Below are 24732 nucleotides of genomic sequence, written 5' to 3' on the forward strand. Positions count from 1 at the left end.
GGAGAATTCAATCTTTATGCTGCTCTTCTCTTTTTGCTTCCTAAAACTGGCTGCTTATTCCTTTAACTGGGGACATTGCTGTGCACAAACTCATCCGGTCTGCCTACAAAACAGTCATTTAACAGTAATAATAATCTTTGCATTTGATATAGCGCCTCATCACGTCTTCGTGATGTCTCAAAAGCGTTTCACAGAATATACTGTAAAGTGAATTGGCTGCATATTTTGTGGGCGAAATAAAAAAAAGTGGAACCTGTCAAGTGCTTTGAGACATCTTTCTGCTACAAAAAAGTGCTGTATCAAATGCAAGCATTATTATTTTCAAACCGTTTCCCATTATCTCACCCAGTAGCCACTATCTGCCTTGATTCAGTTAGAATAATACCTCCAACATGACATTTATTTTCATGTAATCTTATTATTGCTCCCTCACTCACCTAATTTCTTACTGTAGAACCATAGAGATTTACAGCAGAGAATTCTGCTAATAGTGCTTATATGGTTGAATACTTGTTCATACACATCATTTTAAAGGTGCTGATAACAGTTTGGAACTATTGGCAAGAGAGACGGATTTGAATTTTTCAGCATTTAATGGGAAATGTTTCTGGATAATTAAAACAAACTAGCTCTATACTTTGAAACAGACAGAAATAAATAGCACAGCTAGAAAAGCAAGCAACAGCAAACCATACATAGAAACAACACAAACAGCAAACTGTTCATTACCCGGCAGTATCTATTGGAATGAAGATCACAACTAGACGCTGGACCTTTCACTGCACACAACACAAGCACTGAGAAGGACAGAGCTGAGCACAATCTCAATTAGTCACTCAAGACACTTGGCTATATATACCTTTAAATGCAGCAGTAATTGTTTTTGAATTAGGTTATCCTCCACAATCCCCACAACTTCCTCTCTCTCTGCTGGCTCTTGGTCCAAAGATCACGAGAAGTCATTCTCTCCACACTCAGGATTCAACAACAACATTAAATTTGTCTAGCACCTTTCACGTCAGGAGGATGTCCCAAGGCGCTGTACAGGCAGGGGGTTGGGATCGGGAGGGGTGGAGGAGGGCAGGGGTAGGAGGGTGACCGAAGGCACAGTCGAAGAGGAGTGTCTTGAGATGTGCCTTGGAAGCAAGGGAGGGAGCAAGGCGAAGGGACTTGCAGGATGGAGTTCCAAAGGGTGGAGACATGAGAGGCTGAAGGTCCAACCACTGATAGAGGTCAGGCCAGACAGCAGTGGTCCTGGAGTCAAGGGTGGAGGCAGAGAGATAGAGAGAGAGTTGAGTGTCAACCGCATACATGTGGAAGTTGACCGATGTCTGCGGATGTCACATGCAGAAGAGTGCTCGGCCGTGTCCTCTATGTCAACACTGTGGTATTGAGCACTTCACCTTGCCGATGTAATGATAATACTTGCATTTGATATAGGGCCTGATCACGTCGTTGAGATGTTTCAAAGCGCTTCACAGAATATACTAAATGCAGTGACTGTATATTTTGTGGGTGAAATGAGGCACCCAATTGCGCACAGCAGTGTCTCACAAACAGTTGTGGATTGAGTGACCAAGTTATTATTTTTTTTGAAGGGTTTATTACCTTTGGAAAGCAATTTGCCAATTGACTAACAACCGGATTCCTACTTACTGCTAGGGAAACAGAGGCGTCTGGAGTAAGAAAACTTGCCTTAGGTTTCGCCCTGCCCGGGTCTTCTTGCTTGCGAGGCGAGTGCTCTAACCAATACACTATAAATGCTGAAGCCTTGATTTAAGAACTCTTCTAAATTGTATGTTATAATATTTGTGGCAATGACGTTTCAGGAGATGCCCGGCTTATAAACCTTGCTTCCATAGTGCTTGGGGAAAGCCGTACTCTTGGTGATTAGAAATATCCAGAAATGTACTCGCACAGAAACCCATCACATTGGTGCCATCAAAATCTGGCCCCAACATCCCAAACACGACTTGGCTGCCAACTAGAAAATACAGGGGACAAAAATCCGCCAAGCTGAGAGTCGCTTTCTGAATCCTCTGTAGTAATAAGCTAACTAGAGTTAGTCACGTAACCTATCTATGTTACTCATGGGCAACTAAACTAGGATCAATGTCCAGTTGGTAAAGGCCAAGCTGAACCTCCTGGATGCTAATCTAGAATTATATCAAATAAATGAAATGGCTTCTCAGGCCTGTGTGGTGCACAGAGCACATGTCAGAGAGCCGAGTACTAGATTTAACTAACGTAAAATAATATAACCATGCTGCAGTTAAAGCAGTCAGCACTACCTCAACACACTGACGAAGGAATTTCATGAACTCCAACATTGACAAATTCAGGCCCTTCACCTCTCCCAGGGAAGTGAATTCCTCCAGCAATACCCAATACCCTGGGTGTGAATGTGGACTGAGACACTCCACTCCCTGCACCGATGCTCAGGGTCTGGATTGATCCAAACACTGCATCAAGATGCCCAGACAACGTCACCGCCACGTTGGGTCAAGAGCTCGGAGTTTCTTTAAGAGGAGCGGAGGTGAAGTGTCGCTGGTGCAGACACTGAACCATTTCTCCAGGCTTTTCCCTTCCTGCCCCAAAATTGCCGCATTATTCCTCAGACAGGGAGCAACGGGCTGCTGGGATTTCAGGAGTAGCGGCTTCTGAACAGTGTGGACTGGATCACTGGAGCACTCCGGCTCCAGCAGTGGCCCTTGTTCCGTGCCACAAAGTGGCAAGGAGGCAGTGGTCGAACACTTGCCGGTACCAGAGATTGTGAATAACTGGGCAGCAAGACCAGTTATGTGGAGGGCGGAACTGGACACTGCTCAGTGGGGCACAGAGTAAAGACGAAGAATATTTTTTTTTGGCAGGTTCACAACCCAAAATTAACATTTATTTCAAACAGGGTATCTCTCTGTCTGGCAAGCTGCAGAAGATAGCGGAATCACTACCGGAGTTGGCTTCAGGAGAGAGGAGCCACACAAGGGGACTCTCGGACTGCTAATGAGGAATGGGAATTGGCTCAGTTTGGCCAAAGCTTCTAAAGCCAAAGCTTCTGAATTCCCCTCCTCCGTGGCAATGTGGAGGACAACGTGAAAACAGTGAGGGCCATTCACTATGTATGAGAATAGTTGCTGCATCCTAAACCCATTGCAGTGCCTGGACATGTCCATAGTGGATTGCAGCTGCACACAACGAGACATCAAAATGAATGACTTTCTTACATGCACATTTGGTTTGCCGGGACAAGGGGCAAATGTCCAAATATCTTCACCAAAAGTCCTTATCTTGGCTTCAGTAGGTCTGGAATCGAGGCGCATAATTCCTGGCGGTGGCATTGTCCTGTGTGGTGATCAGGTCTATGATGGCGGACAGAACAGCGCAGTCCTTAGATCGATGGTTCCAGTCCACAGGCTGTGGCTTTTCAATCTTCTCTTGTAGCAGAGAGTCTAATTCTTTCTTCAGATCCTGTGGTGAAAGGGAGATCTCCGCGTCAGTTAATCAGACCAGCAATTAATCATAATAGCAGTGAGCGGAAGCCAGAACCTCAGCGACTTGTGGTCATTATTTCAGCTGCTCCAGGGAGAGGCAGTTTAGTTGGCACAATGGTTCTGCTCTTATATATGTTCTGGAGACATCAATGACTCCGAGGACTTCCAACACACACTGCATAAATTCTGGGGAACACAATTGGTCCCACAGATCGCTTTCAAATAAAATCTTAAAGAACCTCTGGTGGCATCGTTAAAGCAATAACTCTACAACATCATTTGATTGGCAATGAACTGGCTCCAAGGTGACATGTTTGGCAATGGAATGTCGGAATCTAGCCACCCTGTGTTGGTCTCGGTAGTCTGGTTCCTGAACCAGGCAGGTCCATATATTTCAGGGCACTGCTGATGACCAGGGCCAATAGAAAATTGTGGGAATATTTGCCAAAATTGCAGGGGATTTGACAAATTTTGCAGAAAATATCAAGGAGTTGGTTGGCGCTATTGGGGTATATTTTACTTTCAACCTACATTTTTTTCACTTTATTCATCAAAACTAAGCATGAAGAAATAACACATATTAGATAGTTTCAAAAATATAAAACTGGGAAATGGTGGGAGGGGAGAGAGAGAGAGAGAGAGAGACAGACGACAGTACAGGTTCAAAGGGCCTGGAGATTTGCCAGGCTCGCCAGTGTCCTGACTGCAGGAGGTCACCACCTCTCAGAGCCTGCCATCGCACACAAACACAGAGACCCAGAGCGAGAGAGAGAGAGAGAGAGAGGGACGCACACCCATTACTCAACCCTTTTTTGTACCTTAACTAAATGTGCTATTCTGGACGGGGACTGAAAAACAATCCATTCGTCAACAGAAATGGTCTCCTGGTCCTGCTCCTTCTGGATCGAGATATCTCCTCCGAAGAACAGCAGCGAGTAAGGAGAGACTTCAGTGCAATCGTACAGGTAGATCTGAAAGGAAGGTCACTGTCCAGTGAGTGCAAATGTCCCGCTTTAGGGGTTCGACGTCACACACTCGGTATTTAATACCAGACATGCAGTACAGGCCAATATTAGACAACAAGAGAACAACAGGTCCCACACTCGCAAAATAACCCTCCCAAAGCATCGAGGAACACATGCCACCTGCTCCAGGGGTTTGTGAGTCTCAGCGTACCTGTCGCCCACCGTACATCACCAACAGCACCAAATACAGAGACACAGGGTGAGGTCCTTGTGTAAACGCAGTGTGGGGGCAGTGTGAAGTTGTGTGTGTGTGTCTGGGGTCTGGAGGGGGGGGGGGGGTAGTGTAAAAGTTGCGGGTGTGTGGGCGGGTTAATGTGAAGTAGTGTGTATGGGTGTGTGTGTAGGGGGGTGTGGCTAGTGTGAAGTGGTGTGTGTGTTTTCGGTCACAGGTGATGCATTCAGTGTCAGAACCTCCATTTATGAAGTGAGGCACCAGAATGAGACTGTGGAGGGAACGCAGGCTCTACTCACACTGCTCGTTCGCATCTTCAGGTGGTAGATCAGCCAGTTGTGATTAAACTCGCCCTCCTCGGCATTCACTGACTTGGGGTGGATGTTAACCCTTCCATCGGATTTTGTGGAAACTTTAACCCTGAAAATACAATCCACGTTGGAGAGTTAATTGATTACCATCTCCCACAAAGTATACAGTCAATTTGCTTTACAGTATATTCTGTGAAGCGCTTTGAGATGGCTCGAAGACATGATGAGGCGCTATATCAAATGCAAGGATTATTAACATCTCAATTCTAGCTCATGGTCCAGATACCCTGCACTAAGGAAGACATACTCGCTGACCTGAGGGCAGGTGCAAGGAGGTTAGCCAAGGTCTCAGTGTGGAGAATGGGGCAGATATAGAGTTGGTCAGCAACTTGTATTTATTATAATAATCCTTGCATTTGATATAGTGCTTTTTCATGTCTTCTAGACGTCTCAAAGCGCTTCACAGAGTATACCGTAAAGTGGGTTGACTGTATATTTTGTGGGCGAAACTCGGCAGCCAATTGTGCACAGCAGCGTCCCACAAACAGTCGTGGATTGAAGGGATCAATTTTATTTATTTATGTATCAGTTTCATGTAGAATAACATCTTGAAGCACTTCCAAGGAGTGAACCCTGTATTCTGTGTATTCTTCAATGCACACACCTCGAATAAACCCCATGTCCAGAGTAGGGACGGCCAACACGTGGCCTGCAGTCGGGCTGCATTTAAGGTATTGCACAGTGCGTAAAATATCCAATTGTGTAAAATAGTCACACAGGCCGCAAGTCAGCCACCACCGGTCTGGAGAATAGATAAATCAGCAACGTTCAGGCTCTGCCCGCTGGTTCCCAATTGCTCAGAGGGCAGCCCAGCCTGCTCAGCAACCCGCCATGGGCAGGAGCTGGGACAGTCACAGCACTTGCTCAGCCACTGCAGAGCCCCTTGGAGCTGGGACTGCCAGAGCTCGGCTTTTCCCTGTAACATGAAGCCAGTTAATGTGGCACATGCTCCCTCTAGTGGAGCGTCGGGGAACTAACAAAACACACAGGGGGGGGGGGGAAAAACTCCCAAGCTTCTAGAAAATATCACTTTGTACCGAGCAGATCAACAGTTAAAGCTTCTCGTCATTCTGCCCGATTCCTTCTCTGCAGAAGCTCATTCAGTTACTGATTCAACCATTCCACCCACTGCTACAAAGGGCCTCACAAGATGTGTTTTAGGCAAACCTATTACACGAGACTAAAAGTGCTCTATTAATCTTCTCTTATTCCTAACAGGTTCCAGCACAATCAAGCTATGAGCCAGAATTGAACTGCCTCAGTATAACTTCGGGGCTACCCGTAACAACAACCAACAAATTAGGTCTGTGTACACAGTGCCGTTCACGTCAGGACGTCCCAAGGCGCTGGACAGTCAAGGATGTAACTTGCTGGACAGTCAAGGTTGCAATGACACTGGATGTAACCAATCAAGTACTTCATCTAGAGTCGCAGAGGACAGAGGAAAATTGGAATGACCAATGAAGCTCCCTGTACTCAACCCGGAATAATTATGCTCAGAGTGAAGCCCCCACTGTGGGAGGCCAACCTGTGGCGTCAAGAAGCAGCCCCAAAACATTCGCTCGGGTCTATGTAAGTCCAGGTTCGATAGGGTGTTCCCAAGTTTTTTTTTTTGATTTATGCACAAAATAATAAATAGTCAATCAAAAAAAAATGTGTTGTTGGATAATTACACGAGTAAGTATAATCACTTTCTTTTTTTAAAAACAAATCATACAGTTACTCACATTTTCCTCTTCTTGCTGAAACTGGGTCGGATCTTTGCCACCTTGGGATATAACCCAGCACAGATGACTGCTTTAATCAGCTTTTCATTCTCTGTGGAAATGAGAGAGGTTAGGTTTTTGGCCTGGCCTGACGTGGTGGGCGGGCAGTAACAAGGGTAGACAGGAGAGGGTAGGCCTTCATGACCCACCTGAATTTATATTTGCTCTGGTATCCTTGGGGTTTCTCCCGCTGACAAAGCCTGCCCCTAGCAGGTGCTCAGCAAACTGACTCTTCATGTTATGAAGCATCTGTGGAAACACAACACATTATCCACTATTCAATGCAATATAAAGCAATTGAGTAGTTCATTTTGATTATACTAGCTGTGCAGTGCTCTGAGACGTCCTTACGAACGTGATAAGGCCCCATTCCAAATGCAAGGGTTATTATTATTATTATTATTCTCCCAAACAATCGACCACAGACCACATTGCCTTAGACAAATCATTGTCTTTATTTTCCTAATTTATTTTCCTAATTAACTTAGTTTAGGGGATCTCAATGTTGCACATTTTCTACTGAATGCTGCAATGTAGCAAAGCATTGCTGGATACATTACCTGCAAATTGTTTGCAGAAAGGAAGAATTCCCAGCAATAGTCTCGTTCCGACCGGAAACCTCGTCTTTTTGCTTCTTCCCAGCCCTGCAAACACAACAGGACTCACTGACACAAAGCACTTAAAATCCATGTAACAGGAGAGAAAAAAAACTATTATCAAAGGTTATTAACCTGAGTGGGACATTATGAGGTGAACTGTAGCTTACAGGACACAAAAGTGATGTGCAGAAAGCAGGCAAAGACAATTGCACACACAATACGTCCCCATATGGTTTATAGACACGTTTTCCATTGGATGCTGTAATGTAACAGAGCAGGTAACGTAACGGTGGATACATTACCTACAGATTACTTGGGGAATAAACAGTATGGGGGAAAGAGTTAAAAATTCTCTTGCACCCCAGCTGCTGTTTAGTACGCTCTCCATCTTTGTCTAAGAGTGACTTAACAATGTTCTCACAAGGACGTCACTTTGCTCAGCACAAGCAAGTTGAGGCTGTTGAGGATCAGGTTGATCACGTGCTGGCTTTATCACAAGAGTTGTAGGATGTAGAAGCAAGAAAATACCATGCAGTTATCCATGGCCAGACCTCATCTGGAACATTGGACCTCCCTCACCTGACAAAGGCTTTGGATCAAGTTCACAAATGATTCACCAGATGAACCCTAAAATGAAGGGGTTTAGCCGAGCTGAGAGTCTGGACAGACTTGGCTTATATTCCTGAGTCGCAGGATATTAATAGGTGAACTGACTAACATATTTAAAATAAAGTGAATTGGCAAGGTTGAACAACAACTTGTCTTTATATCACGCTCTTCACAGCATGACATGAAACAAGTCTCAAGAGTGCTGGACATATAGAGGATAAAAGCCCTGTGGGGGGGGCAAAGCCAGAACAAGAGGACGTAACCTTAAAATCAGAGGTAAGGCCTTTTGAAGTTAAATTAGAAAACTAGAATGTCTTCACACAAAAGGATGTACCAGTTCACTGATGGGAGAATTAATCGAGGGTACAAGAAGATACAGCAAATACAAGAGCTTGCAAGTGCTCTGAGACTACCCTCAGGCAGGGTAGTCTCAGAGCACTTGACCGTATATAGACACAACGTAGAACACAAAAGGGTTCAGTTTGAAGGATCGGATTAAATGGTAGTATTTTAACCCGCTGAGTGTGGGTCCTACCTTAAATGCGTTCACCACTGTCAGATGGTCACTCCGAGACCCCTTAGATAATTCTCGTCTTTTCCCATCGGCAATTTTCTCTTTACCCTGTTAAAATGGAACAAGTTATAGCAATGGCACAGGGACACCTTCCAACATCCTGATGCAATGCAAACAATCAGCCCACCCCACCCCCACCAAAAGCTTCCGATTTTATCAACCATTCATGTTGGTATCACGCCTAAATGCAACTGCCAGGATGGTGGAAGGCGTACTGGATGGACCTCGGTCTTATTTTCTATAGCATTTCCTATGTTCCTATGTTAATAGCATGAAATCTAGGTATTTTACATGCTGTGGCTTCAGTTAATTAAAAAAATCCTCAAATAATCTTGATTTGTCAAGGTGGGATAACAAATACTACAACTTTACCAGTGGGATCACGAACGGATCCTTGAAGCTGAGGCTGGCTGCAATGGTGAGGACTGGATCCAAGCAGCACAACAGGGCTCCAAATAGAATCATCTTCCCAATGTGGGGCTCCACTGGCAGCCGGGCTAGATGTACCCCGAGCGGAGTAAGCTCTTCATTCCTATCCAAGGCGTTCTGTGAACAAGATAAAGCAACAAAGTGCCCCTGAGATGAACCAAACACACCTCTCACATCGGAATGAGATAAGCAATCTTACATCCGTCCTTCGGATGGGACGTTAAACCGAGGTCTGTCTGCCAGTGGATGTTAAAGATACCATGGCACTATTTGGAAAGAGAATAGGTTTCTCTCTCCTGATGTCCTGGGCAACAATCCCCCAAATAAAACTGGTGACTCACTCCGTGGCTGTTTGCGCAACTGGCTTCCGCATTTCACCCACAAAATACAATCAATCCACTTTACAGTATATCCTGTAAAACGTTATGAGACGCCATCAGCAGTGGAGTTGTATATTATATGCCCATTGGATAATAATAATCCTTGCATTTGATATGACGCCGTTTCACGTCGTTGAGACGTCTCATGAAGAGGCAGACAAGTCACTGGGAGCGGGAATTCTTCCCGCTTGGCTTCTTTTAATAGTGCCGTGAGATCTTTAACATCCACCTGAAAAGGCATACCTGACCTCACTTTAATGCCTCATCCGAAGGGCAGCAACTCTGACAATTCTGTGCTCCCCAACACTGCACTGGGGCATCTTGAGTTTTGGTGAAATCAAGCGGACGTAGGGCTTGATTTCACAACCTTCTGACTCAGAAGGGAGAGTGCTCCCAACTGAGCCAGGCGAGCAGCAGCCAAATGTGCTCAGTAAGCAATTACACTCTTCTCTCAAATCTCCCCACTCTCCAGATAAGCTTCAATTTCAGTGGAAAGAGCAGCTTACCAGTTCCTTTAGATGGTTTACAGCAAGTTCAACAGCTTCCTTCGATGGTGGCTGCATTACCTTCTCCAAGAAAGAGGCAATGCGACCGAGCCTTAATATCTGAGGAGGAGCACAAGCAGCAGCTGCAGTAATCGGCACACAGGGCAGCAATTGTACTTACACAGCAAACATGTTTCTCTCTTACTACTCTACTTCAAGTAGGGTACCTTCCAGGAAGTAGGTTTAAACACCAGCGTGGATTGAGTATGAACTCGTGGGGCGAATGGCCTGTTCTAGGTGCAGATTCCACGTTTGTGTCTGTGGACAATGATCAGGGGCAGGTTTCTACCTAACCCGAGGAAGCCAAAGCCAATGAAAGCTCCATCCCGGCTGAGACAAATTAACTCAGTGCAGACTAGGATTCTAACCCACCAACTTCCAGTCTGTAGGTTAAACTCTGATTTCTGCCAATTTCAGAAAAGCACACTAGTCACCAATCCCAACTGAGATCAGAGGACAGACATAAACATATGCCATCAGTACACTCACAATTCTAAATAGGTGCCTGCTAATTTAACCTATTTAACCAATGAATATATGAAGAGGCGGAAATGTAACTTAGAATTATCACCTAATCCAAACAATAGAGTGAAAATGAGCAAATGGGGATTATGGTTATAGAAATGACATTTTATTCGTACCTTTATCTGTAAGCAGAGCTCTTCCAGAGGAATCCTCATGATTTCAGGTAACTGATAATCATCCAGCAAACACTCACGCAATCCATTGTACAAGTGGTAGCAGTGGCCAGCCTGCACCCTAGACACAGTCATAACAGTCAGCAGGGCTTTAATGATAATAATCCTTGCTTTTGATATAGCGTCCTATCACGTCTTCGAGACATCTCAAAGCACTTCATAGAATATACTGTAAAGTGAATTTACTGTGTATTTTGTGGGCGAAATACAGCAGCCAATTGCGCACAGTAGTGTCCCACAAACAGCTGTGGAATTGAGTGACCAAATTATTATTTTTTTTTAAGGGATTATTACCACCGGAAAGTGATCCGCCAATCGACTAAGAACAAGGTTCCTACTTACTACTAGGTAAACAGAGGCGTGGAGTAAGGAAACTTGCCTAAGGTTTCGCCCCATCTGGGATTGGAACCCAGGTCTTCTCGCTTGCGACTTATAAATTTACAGAGACTTATAAACACAGAGGTAGCAGCGACACAGATCTGGATGACCTCCTATTTAGAAAATGTCTAGATTTCTCTTTAACAGCTGAATAAATGCAAGTTGTTGTTGCTGAATAAATCAGCATGCGCTCAAGACAGACAGAACAATTTAACCGTTCTTGACATTTACATTCACTTTATTCTCAACCAGGTCCTAATCAGTGACCTTTCCTCCAGCGAGCATTGCATTGTTACTTTGGCATTTCATCCGAGCCACAGTGTCTCTTCTGAATGATAAAGATCATCTTTCTTACCTGCCAGCCCGACCTTTCCTCTGTTTGGCATTCGCTTTGCTGACCCACTCCGCTGCCATTGTGCTGATATTGTTCTGGGTATCAAAGTGCGTTTCTTTTATCTTCCCTCCATCTATCACATGAACTACATCATCTATGGTGATGCTGGAAGATGAAGCGTCAAAGTATTTCAAAAACACTTTTATACACGGCACAGAGAAAAACTTCAAAAAAGAGAGACCCCCCCCCCCAAGTTATAGCTTCAGACTCCAATTCCCCTCCCCGACATTATCAAATATTTATTTGGCATTTTATACCGATGTTCTTGCTTTATGGGATCTGAAGCACGATATTTTCACAAATTCCAGTTTGATACACGTTTTTTTTTTAAAAAACTCCTTTAACAGCTTGGGACTTCAAAGGTGGTAATGCTTTTGATAGAACCTTATGCCTCAGTTCCAGCACTCTTGCCTCTGGGTCAGAGGTGTGTGGGCTCCAATACACGACTCACAACCCAGCCCACATTCCAGTACTGCTTTAGAGAAGACACAAAAAAGGAACTAAAAGGGACTGACAGATGACGTACGTTTCTATTGATCCTAATATGCCAATGATACCATTTGGAAGTATGAAAGTGGTTTCCAGTGTCCTGGCCATATTCCTGCTTGCTGCGTGGATGGATGGTCCAACAGATTAGAAACTATTTTTAAGTACTCTACATAATTCTTGCATTTGATATCACCTGTAACTTTGAAACGTGCTATAAAAGGAATTGCTGTCAAATACTTGTACTTGTCGGCAAATAGCAACTAATCTGTCCCCAGTGTCCCACAAACAAATGAATGCCATATTTATCTGGAGATTCTTGGCCAGTATTTTGGAAGAAAATGTCATGAGAGCTTTAATATCTACCTTAGCAGGCAGATGGCCATCAGTTTAATGTCACATTAGTGTCAGCAGCCTGAACTACATGATCAAGTCCCAATGTGGGGATTGGACGCACAACTGTCTGAACTCGAAGCAAGAACCGACACCTTCTCCCCATAAAACTAGTCATTCAAAATAACTTATGTGAAGCACTAAGAGGTAGGTATTTAAAATGATTGATAAAATTCCCACTATATTGATTCTTCCAAAAAATAAATTCCAACGTAGATGAAGTTAGACAATAGATGAAATTCAACAGAAGAGCCAATGGTTGAGACTTGAAAAACTCACATCGGCAAGTGCGTCACACATCTGAGTTACTTTGAAGTAACAGAACAGTGACAGTAACGTAATCAAACATGCCAGAATCTCTCCTATCTTCCCTGCCCTCCACTCTCCCTAATCCCAACCCACCCGATCGGGTTCAAATCCCTGATTTGGGACAGTGCCTTGGGACGTCCTCCCGAAGTGAAAGGCGCTCCACAAATGTAATTTTGTATTGTATTGTATTTGCTTTGAACAAGTGAGAAATAATCTGGAGCAAACATCTTGTGTTGGAATGAACTCCCACATGACATCAAGAACAGCTCCAGCTTGTCAAAGCACGAGCAAGGTAACAAGCAACTGACTGAAAAGCGCATCATTCCCAAGAACATACTTAGCACTGAATGAGCAGTATTAATGAAGACTTAGAGAACACTGCCTTCTCAATCACCCAAATCCTGCATTCTGAATTTTAAAAGGAAAGGACACATCACTTCGGAATATACTTACGCTACAAAGAAAACATTTCAAACAGATAGCGAGTGATTTCTGACATTAAGTTTGAATAGTTGAGATAATGGAAGAGGATGTGAGCTCCATTACCTGGTCTCTGCAATGTTGGTGGCAATTACAATCTTCCGAACACCTGGAGGTGGCTTTTTAAACACCTGTGAATGGAACCATCGCAAATTACACCATGTCTCCCGCTTTCCGAGGAACATTTTGTACTCGTGAAATTGTTGCTCATCCACAAAACAATTAAATATTCACTGATTCCGATTGTGTAATGATTTGCGACTATTAAGCCTCAGGAGTCAATGACCTAGTTTCAGCAGCGCATATAAGGAACTTCAAATCCTTGCCAAGGTCCACTTGCCCCCTATTTGTGGAACAGATCAACTTCAAGATCCTACACTTTCTTACAAATCTCTTTGCGCCCTGGCACCTCCCTACCTTTCCTAATTGCTTACACCCCACTCTGCTACCCGACCACTTTGCTCAGCTGACTCCGTCGTCCTGCACGTCCTTCGTTCCCTCCGCTCCCCCAAAACTTTGGAATTCTCTACCTCAATCCCTCCACTTTGCCCCCTCATTGTCCGTCTTCAGATCACACCCGAAGACAATGTCTATGGTCACCTACCCCTCTCTTGGCGTCAGACTCCACCACTGTTAAAGAGCTCCGAGATGCAACCCGTGAAGGGCACTATATAAATGCAAGTTGTTGTAGCTGTAATATAACTCAGTTTTGCTACTCAAACTTTCCTCACTAAAAAAAATGGAAAATGATCTTTATTCTTTTTCAGGTTGGCTTACTCAACTCTGCTGCCTCTTTTCTCCTTCTAAGGTTACTTTGCAATAATTAATAGATGCTTTACATGAGGTTTTGAATACAGGCATCCTGTGCTAATTGCCCAACAAATAAGCCTGTAAATGGTTGACACGTAGACAGGAAAACAGCACCACAGCCAACCTCATGGTCACTTGGTTCAAAGCACTTCTGATTGGCATCACTAAGGAGCTTCCTTGGGAATCCCAGTTCAAACATGAAAAAGAATTGTCAGCACATGAAGAGTACATCTTCACAACGCACAATGGTTGATACACATTGGAACAGAGATCGAGACAAGATGTGGTAGGTTCTGAGCGGAAAGGTTTGATGAGATAAATAAGGAAATACAACTTAATTAATTGGGTGGAATCAGCAACAAGGGATAGTGTTAGGATCGTTGAAATAGCAATTAGGGGAGAAGTTAGAAAAAATGACTGTACCTCGGTTTGATTGACTGAAGGCATCAGCGAATGAAGAGGAATAATCACAAACCGGTCTGAAAAAGTAATTAAAGTGAATTAAATTACATGCAAACACATCACAGCACATGGTAGAGCATTGCAATGTTGTTAAATGCATCCAAACGTGGACACCGCCTCGATAACAGTGAGAAATTGCACCGTTACCTGATTGGAACATAGTTTGTGAGCTGAGAAGGTCATGCAAGGTGCTGATATTATCCCAGCCCGGAAGGAAGACTAATATGGCTCCATCCTGAAAGTAAAGGTTCAGAAACATTTAGCCAAACTTTCCTCATAATCAACAGATGCTAGGACAAGGTTATGTTCTTAAAGCAGCAGGTTTGGTGGCTTGATAAGATTGAGTTAAGATGTCACATTACAGAAAGAACACACCATGCTGGAAAGGCTTTGATCTTAAGGTTGCAACAGACAATCAGACTGTATGGATGCAAACTGAAGCAGTTTGGGGGTTTAAATTGTGGCAATTTCTAAGCAGGATTCTTGGATAAGTAAACCAGCTGAATGTTAAGGACACACATAGTATTACCCAGTGGAAGAAGGGATAAGAATGAGCCCGGAACCGTTTTCCTAGCTGTAAGTAGGAACCTGGTTGAAAGTCGATTGGCGGATTACTTTCCGGGGTAATAATCCCTCCCAATTTTTTTCATAAAAAATTGATTTGCTCATCCAATCCGGTTTGTGGAACACAGTTGGCTGCTGCAGAGTTGAGGTTCAAATCAGTCATGTTTAATAGAATGGCGGAACAGGCTCGAGGGGTTATCAGGGTGCAAAATAATACAGAACAGTTTAAACTGGAAAACATGATAAAAATTAAAGTCAAATATGCAAAATTAGTTAATAAAATATAAACATAGGCCAAATAGTAACATTTCAAAAGGCCTCTTACCTCCCCTTGGAGAACAATGTGTCTAATGAGAGCGACTATCAGGTTCAGGTCAATCTTATCATCCTCGTCCAGCATTTCTAAAACCTCGATTGTGCTAGCAGAGTAGCTGCAGGGAACAGAATTACAGGTGAGTAAGCACCGTCGTGCCCTCAAAGGGAGCACTTACTGCCAAGTGCAACTCATTCATTTCAGCTTCTACTGCACGGCTTTCAAATGCCCTCCTCAATGACTAACGCACATCACATCAATACTTTTACTGTATAAAGTCATTGACATTGTATCGCACAGAAGCAGGCCTGTCACAGTACCCCACCTTGCTCACACCCCCCATTGGCATTGGGCTGCGATCCGTCTTTCAGCTTTTCTGCCCACACCCTCTGGAACTCCATCCTGAAATCCATCCACCTCGTCCCTCCCCTGACTCCTTCAAGGCCCACCTCAAGACTTTCCTTTTTGATCGTGCCTTTGGTCAGCCTCCCTTCTTAATTCCAACCCTCCAGCTCAGGTGCAAACCCTTGATTTGGAATGTCCAGCACCTTGGGACTTCATTCCAACATGAAAGGCACTGTGTAAATGTTATTTTGTTGCTGTTGCCAATATCAGTAATAGCAGGAATTCACACGTTTGCATTCTGGATTCCTAAAACCTGCAATACTGATGTGTAGTTAACACAAATTCTAAAATGTCAGAAAGAGGTTAGGTTTGTAACGACAAAGGGAAGGTGGGGGGGAGGGGAGGAAGCTTTAATTGGCATTTGAAAGGGAGACAGGCCAAGATAGATAGCTGTGCTCTTTTTTGATCCTCTACATTCTGATGCTTAGGAGCATTACCTTTATCCAAGAGGTACAGAGATGGTACAAAGCACAGAAATTTGTGTTATTGCTGCATACCTATCCTGCAGATCTCTTAGATATTTTGCCCATTGCAGCTGATATTCCTCCTCTTTTTGCTCTTTGTCCGGGCGAGATGGACAGCCTTGCATAAACCTCCTCTTAGATGATGTTTTCCGAACAACTTGCTCTTTTGGGAAATAGCTGTTGAAAGCACACAGAGCTTTAGAACATTGGCAGATACCAGCAAAAAACATGCAGTCGCCATATAACACATTACAGTTCCACTGCTGGATTTGAATTCTTTACACATCTCTTTTGCTTGCTGGACAATGGCAGAGATGCCTGAGCATAATCACAGTGACGTACTGAACCACTGCTGTAGACTAGTATCTGTGACGTACTCAAGAAACTGTTGTAGAGACAACCAGAAAAACACAGACTTTCCACCATTCACCGCTAATAACCTTCTGAAAAGTCAATGAGCTAGAAACTCACACTAAGCTACAGCCCAATCAGAAGGCCCCCAAATTCTTCATGCTTTTCACCCAAAGATTATTCAGTCTTAATTTAAGGTTGCACCAAATTTTGGAAAATGTTTAAAGTCAGCTTTTAATTGGTATCCGGTTTTTCAACAGTTCTTGAATTGGTCATCTCAAATCAACGCTGCATCACGCATGTCCAACATGTGTAGAGAACCCTGTCCTATGTATCTGATACGTATAGAAACTAAGAGTTTCCCCTGACCGGGAGGGAGGAGGGGCATTAAGATGAATGGGGTTGAGAAGTGGTTGGTTTAAAAGATGTCTGGATTGAATTACCCCAAGAACCGCAACAACAGTTTGGAATTGATGGTATGATAGAATTTGCAGTTACTTCTCTTTGGGGTTTGCCATTTTATCGACCTTTAATAAATGGAGCTGAAAGAAGTGTATTGGATCGGGCATAGATCAAGGTAACTCAATAGCAAACCAATCCAGGTTGAAATCTACTTACCGGATTAACTCAACTACATCCTCCAGAATGTACTCTCTCACTGGGTAAGTAAACCCTGGTATGTGAATTATGGGGCATCTATCTGTAAACAAACACAGCAAAAGTTCAATCTCCAGGTGTTTACATGCTGGTCTGCTTTTCACCTCTGGCTTGAATGCAGTAGATTCATCTCTGCAAGAATCTTGGGTGAACCGATTTTCAGTTTAGCATCAGATTAGCTAGTGCAACAAAACTGCCCTTAATTCAGCACTAATTGGCAATGCGACTCAGACAACACAGCCAGGACAGCTGGTGTGAGAAAGAAGCTATATCACACTGGTGCAGCAACCAAGATTCTTCAGAATAGATCAATAAGTTTGGATCTCCATCCTTTCCTCAATATTTGGTGCACAGATCAAACAAGTAACCCCAATGCTGTGTAAAAGGTTCTTAAACTAACCACTGCGGGGTTAACAGTGTGGGGAGGAGAGGCGGGGGTCATAATAAATATATTTATTTTTATTTTTACTGGTTATAAAGTAGAATGCTAGCAAAAAAAATAAAACTGCACAGGACTTCATCTGAGGAAACCGAACACCTTAAATCACTGAACATCAAACTCACCAAAGTATTGTGAGAATTTCTCAGCATTCAGTGTGGCACTCATCAAGACCACCTTCAGATCGGGTCTGAACGGTAAAATATCCTTCACAATCGTCATCAGAACATCCGAATGTAAACTCCTCTCGTGGATTTCATCCAAAATCAGATGACTGACCGTGGACAGAAGGCTGCAGGCAGGAAGAACGCTTCAAATATGGCATCAAACATCATCAATAAAAGCTTCTTGCATTTTACATCCACCAAATCCCTTTGCTTTTCCAAGGGTTTGCACTGGGTTTGAGGGCAATTCTGATCAAAACGATTTTGCAAAGTGCTCAGAAAGGTTTTCCTCCGCGTGAAAGCATAGATGGAAGTTGTTAATGTGGTGTAAGTGCTCCGAGACACTGCTCCCTTGAAAGGCACTGTATAAGTGCAAGTTAAGAACATAAGAAATGCTAGATGAAAAATGACCAAGGTCCATCTAGTTCGCCTTCCACCTTCCTGGCAGTCGCATGCACACATGCCTCAAACCACTATGTACTATATCCCATAATGTTATTCCCTGAAAGAAAACTATCTAATCTGTGTTTGAAAGCTGTGTAAGCCCAAATGGTTTCATAAGTGTAACTAAAATGGTGGAATACTCCTGCGCAGAGCACAAAAAGTGGTGCAATCTGTCACTGGAAGGTTTTCAGTCAGAAGCCATGTTGACCTGGACAGACACGAGAAGCAAGGAATTTGACATACGTTAACAGTTCATTGTGACACCAGGTGACCACGCTCAGGCTAGGACAGGAGCTGGAAAAGCCCGCAGGAAGAATAATAAAGAGCAGCTTAATACATTATCTAGAGGATTTTATTGTACTGGGCAGTAATGTATTCGTACTTACGAATCAGACTGAAGCCATTGCAGAATGATGCCTGTGGTGCAGTACAAGATGGAGCCTTGTTTCCGTGGCAACCGGCTGCAAACAAAGACCAACATTAAACAGACGCAAACGCACAATACTACCCTCAATTACATCATCTCTTAAGGGATTGCTCAGAAGTGCTGCCATTCTAAATCAGCTTAATAATATACGTCAGTTCTCACCAGCCCTGAACTGAGTTGAAATTTTACTGAGTTATTATTTTCTAAAGCACAAGATTGCACAGTCCGTGATGCATGATCGATACCCTGCGCGCAATATTTTATTAAGTGAAGCTTTTCTGTACAGGGTAAATTCTCAACACTACGTATAATAATAATCCTTGCATTTGATGTAGCGACTTATCACTCAGTATTATGTGGGTGAAACGTGGCAGACAATTGTGGGCAGCAAATAAATACAAACAAAACACCACAAACTGTGCTCTGTAAAACCTCGGGCATTAATAAGATTAAACATTTGAATATATGGCAAATACCGCTGACAGTTTGTTCCGCACAACTTAAAAATAGAGGACCCAAGGAATGTTCCAAGGCAATGGGGCTTAGTCGTTCTTAAGGTAAAATGCTGTCTAAAGGCAGGTTTTTACACATTTCACTGATTTGTAAACAATAATCTGCGGTTTATTCTGCCTGACATTCAACACTACCGTGCAAGACACCGCCAGCTCTGAGATATCAATCTCCAGCACATAAATACGTATTAAACATCATTCAACACTTAATGCCCTGCTGGTAGAATTGAACAGGGACAGTACTAACCTCTGCAGCCTGATCTGGTAACCAGAGCTGTTGCCATCTCCACAGGTTTCTGCTCTTTCCGCTGCCACTCTCTCAGCTATCTGAAGGTCAGAGAAACAACAAGTGCTCACATATCAGGCTCCAACAATACCTAGATAGCACTGGGAATAATTTGTCACAAAACACCAAGAATATCAGGTCTTGTTTTTGTAAGGGATTTTAAACTGGTTGTAGCCTCTTGAGGATGAATGAAAATCTCTTCATAAATCACTGCAAGTTTTTAATGTAAATTCCCACTGTTATGGCAAATGTCCAGATGGTTAAAACATATGTTATCACGATGGGACAATGACAGGCAGGTGGAAATATCAAAGAAAGTTTCCTTATCTTACTGTTAACCGTTTAATTCTAAAATGGGGTTCTCGGTCTGTCTGAGCCTTATCTGCATTCCGAGGGATAGATTGCCCTTGAGGTTGGCCTGAAGCTTTTCGTCAGAAATCCATCCCCAATGTTTTAGAGTATCCAAACCAAACTGAGAATTCCATGCATCCCACCCACACATGAAAATCCCAGAGATAGATTGTTAGAATGGAATGCGTACTCTCTCTCCCTTAAGGACACACCCTGCTTATCTAATTCCGGAAAATATTAGGCACAGGTTGACAAGAGCCAAACCTTGGGGACCCCAGAGTGTGCGTTGGGATAACTGCTAGAGTCTAACCATGTAAAACAGCATAGCTTGCCATTGATATTGTTGCCCGGCAAGCTTTCAATGAAACTCCCATTTAATGGAGCCACTCACGGCTCATTGAGGATGTCTGGTCTGGGAAAGAAGGTGGCAGGTCTCACAGACTCTACTGAGGAATCCTCATTCAACGTAATATATTTTATAGAGATGTAACGTTCTACTGAGGCTGGGTAAAGGACTTTAAACAGAAAGTACTCAGAATTGGCCATTCCATTAGCGCTCCAGGACGCAAACCGGCGTAAAAGATGCTATGTAAATGCCAGTTGTTGTTGTTGACCAAACAGTAAACGCTCCTGACAATGGTGGTGACTTACAGAGATTGCACTGATGCGGCGAGGCTGGGTGCAGGCGATGCGGCACAGAGAGCCCACTCCTCTCTCAATGTGGTCATCCAAAATAAACTGAGTCACTTGGGTGGTCTTCCCGCAGCCAGTTTCTCCACTGATTACCACCACTTGATTTTCATTTATTAACTCAACCAGCTCCTGAAATTAGGAATTGAAATACGTTAACCACTGGATTCGTTAACCAAGGCAGAAGATGGCAATACAGATAAACCCTGGCTAGTCGGACTAATGGGAGTAATCTGGTCCTCTGAATTTGCATCTAAGTGTAATTACAATGCGGTTCTGGCATTTTTCTGCACTGCGTTTTTTTAATGCGCAAATAAGCTATCTGCTGCTTGAGAGATTCAAACAATCGGAGTCAAAGTCGACATCCCTGACCACGGTGAAGTCCAGGAAGGAGGCAGGNAAAAAAAATGAACTGCTCAGCGTGGCAATGGCACATGCAGAGAGTTGGGCTCCCGGGAGTCTAAATGCTGACCTGCAGATTTTGAAAAAATAAATTCCAGTTTCAGGCCCGGTCCAGTCTGGTTTGAATTCTGGATATCTGGAGTCTGGCAAGTCAGGGGCTTACTGCATATCTTAAAAGTAATTTCTAGTTTGTTTTGGAGGGGACAGGAAGAAATCCTTGGGTGTAACCTACCCATAAAAAAAAAACTAACGCTGCATTTTCACCTGTATGTTGAGATAAATTCCAAATAACAAATCTACCCATCAGAACTACCAGCAAATTAAAGCTGCTCACACGAGAGGCAGGTGGGTCCATCAGAGCAGAGAGCTGTGTCACCAGCAGAGGTCAGCTTACCTGATTCGTGAGGAATGCCATTCCAGGGCTTGACCACCAACTCAAGACAACAGTAACAACACCAGCAACCAATACCTGGGTCTATAGAACACCAGATTGCTGCACATTGCTGGGGAACACTAAAATAGGCATACAGCTCCACTTATATAAGACTGTTCCACAAAAACCTTTGTACATATTGAAGTGTCAAACTTACGTTCCTCATGGAGTAAGACGGGAGCTTTTCCCGGAATTTCTGTGAAAAAAAATTAACTTCAATTAGTAACCGGCATATTCAGACCGCTGGAGAGACCGATCAACTCTTTTACTGCCTTTACTCATCACAACTTAATTTTGAACCAATTGCACTGGATTCTTATTACAACACCACTTCCAGTGACAGAAATAAACCAGAAAATAATCTCTGTTGAAAGAATCCATCCTAAAGCAAAAACAACTTGCATTTATCTGAGAGTGCATTGGGTTCAGCATCCAATGACCCCGATTTACGTTTCCTGCTGAAGAAAACTGCTGGGCATTTATTTACCTGTGGAAGCTGAAAAATAGAAATGGATATGAAGTACCAAGACCCGTACCTTCATCTCGAGATATCTGGAATTGACCCTCTTCTTTTCCAGATCTTCCCTCAGCTCCTCGTCCAAAAACATATCCCGATTAATGGTTTGAAAGAGAAACTCCAGGTCTGCAGTGAACACGGATTTTATTTCCTTGTTCACGGGCTTCACTTCTCTGCTAACCGGGCAGGTGCTTGCTCCACTTCTATGGTACAAACAATCAAGACAGGGCGCCGTTTTACTCACTGTCGTACCATACGCGATAAAATCTCTGATCATCTTCCTCTTTCATCGTTCTGATGCTTGTGTCTGTATTGCGGTACTTATCGCTTCTCTTATCATAGAAGCTGGAGTGAAAATGTTCACTCCAGCTGATCCTAACTCGTACTACAATAGAAATGATTGAACTCTTAGATGCCAGCCTCCACCTCCACTACATTGCAAGATTAAGTACACCATTGATCAGCAGCCTCACTGCATAGTCTGTGAAGTCACTTGTCCTCTAGAAATGTAAAATGTCTCAACTGAGATGATCTTCAATCACCAGTTTTCATTACGAGGGCCCAGGACATCCAATAGTTTCCCACAGACTAGATGCAATAACAATAATCCTTGCATTTGATTAGAGTCTTACCACATCATCTAGACGACTCAAAGCATTCCACAGATTGCTTCTTGTGGGAAATAATCACTAAAAAAAAATGTGGGCACTCAATCCACTGCTGTCCAGTGTCGCATTTCGCCCACAAAAAACACAGTCAATTCATTTTAGAGTATATTCTGTGAAGCGCTTTGAGTCACCTCAACCACATGATAAGGCACTATATCAAACGCATGGATCACTATTATTATATTATTATCCAAAAGAACTCCCTGTTGAAGGTGCACGTACACAGATATCAGGAGAAAACAAAATCTGGGCTCTGGTGTAAAGCTCCCCTTTGGTGGAATAGCCCACTGATACTCAATGTTAAAACTCATACGTGAATAACACACCAAATAAGGGAGGTACTAGCGGGCGCCTGTGGAATTGTATCCAGAAGGAAAGAGGAGTGAAAACTCCTTCAAGAGAAGTCAGAAAACATGTAGTGTAGAAGCCTTTCCTTCAGATCGCACTCCACAGGTACAAAAACTCACAAACCACTTACCTCCAGTTCATGCTGGAATCGGCTGACAAGGTGACACGCGGTTCTTTAAAATCACTCCGTGTCTGCACAGAATTCAGCAGTCGTGTGATATGCTGCTCACGGGATTCATCCATGTGCACAACCGCCCTCTAAAAGGCAGAACACCACATACAACACTGCACGTTTAGTTTCATTTCACTTAATTGAAACACATGGCATTTCATTTAAAAAAGAAATAATTCATGCTAAAAAATCACAGAATTCACTTTTTACAATCAGTTTCTTAAATATATGATTTTGTGCAAATGTTTCTATTGACCCTGGTCACACTGCAGACCTTTGCTCAATTCCAACCCAAATTCCTATTGTGAAATTTAATATTGAGTAAAAGTGAATATTAACAATGCTTGCATTTGATATCGTTCCAAGCAGCTTGCAACGTGCTCCCGACGTGAAAGGCGCTATACTAATGTGTTGTTGCCTTATGACTTTGAGATGTCTCAAAGCGCCTTCGCAGACTGTACATTTTGTGGGCGAAACGCAACAGTCAACTGCGCACAGCGGCGTCCCACAAAAAAAAAAAAGCCGTGGGTTGAGTGACCAAACTGTTATTATTTGTTTGGAGCAAATGGAAGTCAAAGCCGCTCGACGATGCACGGTTAAAAAAATGGGAAAATCGCCATCACCGCCACCAACGTATGTTTTTTTCCCGTCTGGGCTCTCGAGCACTTTTCTTCCCTATCCCTACATTTACAATCCCCTTTATCATTGTTCAAAAAAACCCAACTGGTGAAATGAAGCGTTCCCCCCCCTCCCCCCAGACCCCCCCCCCACACCCCCGGGACCAAACCGGTCGACAGCTGACGTATTCGGCCTCAGAAACTCTGCAAATCGGTGGCAAATTCAAGTCCTAAATGTAAACAAATCTCATCGGGAGATTCGCCATCGAGTCATCAGCATCAACGGGAGAAACTGTCGGCAGTTGGTGAGTGAACACCATTCAGCTTTCCCAGAAACTCTGGAACTCTCTGCCTCATTCCCTCCATCTTCCAACCCCCCCCCCCCCACCCCTCTGCTTCCTCTTTGACCGGACCATCGGTCACCCCCACCTCCCCCCCCACCTCACCGGCTCGGCGTCAGACTCCACCACCGTCAAGCGCTCTGAGGCGCGACCCCGCGTGAGGTTGCGCTGATGTAAATGCAAGTTGTTGTTGTTGTTGGGCGGGAGCCCAGATTGGGACCAGGAAAGGCCGTGTGAGCCGGGAAGAGGCCGCTCGCTCACCTGCTGGCGCTCGCTGTCCTGGCTGCGCTGGCCCTGCCGCCGCGAGTACCACAGCCCGATGTCGCGGCCCTTCAGGTGGTCCGGGTGTCGGCCGCGCGCCCCGCCGCTGCCACTGGCGCCGCCGCCGCCGCCATCGCGATCAAAGGCCGCGCCGCCTCGGCCTCCGTGCCTCGAGAACCCGCTCATCGTGGCGTAGCGTTGCGTCTGGAGAGAGCAGCTGAGACTGCGCCGGGTGAGTGCGGGTGGGGGTGCGGTGCGGGTGGTGGTGGTGGGGGGGGGGGTGCGGGTGGGGCGGACACACCGGGAGCGAGCGGGAAACCGGAGAGAAACCGGCGCCGACAAACCAGCCAGACGCCGCTTTTGTGTCGCCGGCTGATCGCGTCACGGCGGCGCCGCGTTTCCGCGTCACAATGCCCGCCCCGCCCTCCCTCCTCGTGGTGACCATTGTGCCGCACACAATGGGACACGTGGTGCACGGCCACCTGGGTCTTTTGTTGTGTGTAAGTCATAGAAACTCCGACTTGTGCAGAATAAT

At 44.3% G+C, this 24732-nt stretch overlaps 1 protein-coding gene across 1 annotated transcript; it reads right to left on the bottom strand.

The window, feature by feature from the left end:
- Window positions 1-574: 574 nt before the first annotated feature.
- On the bottom strand, window positions 575-24398 carry dhx36 (DEAH (Asp-Glu-Ala-His) box polypeptide 36). The gene is made up of 25 exons (XM_042339147.1): window positions 24198-24398; window positions 22937-23064; window positions 21810-21993; window positions 21431-21469; window positions 20400-20570; window positions 19359-19438; window positions 18559-18633; window positions 17690-17856; window positions 17087-17168; window positions 16151-16294; window positions 15261-15366; window positions 14519-14606; window positions 14333-14388; window positions 13166-13230; window positions 11393-11536; window positions 10603-10720; window positions 9923-10021; window positions 8980-9153; window positions 8569-8655; window positions 7386-7469; window positions 6975-7074; window positions 6787-6877; window positions 4988-5108; window positions 4310-4462; window positions 575-3468 (listed from the first exon to the last, which is right to left on the bottom strand). Exons 1-25 carry the CDS (start codon window positions 24381-24383, stop codon window positions 3295-3297), a joined length of 2916 nt encoding a protein of 971 aa, XP_042195081.1. The 5' UTR covers window positions 24384-24398; the 3' UTR covers window positions 575-3294.
- Window positions 24399-24732: the final 334 nt, after the last annotated feature.

The sequence above is a fragment of the Callorhinchus milii genome, unplaced genomic scaffold (genome assembly GCF_018977255.1).
Source record: "Callorhinchus milii isolate IMCB2004 unplaced genomic scaffold, IMCB_Cmil_1.0 Scaffold11, whole genome shotgun sequence".
Lineage (NCBI taxonomy): Eukaryota > Metazoa > Chordata > Chondrichthyes > Chimaeriformes > Callorhinchidae > Callorhinchus > Callorhinchus milii.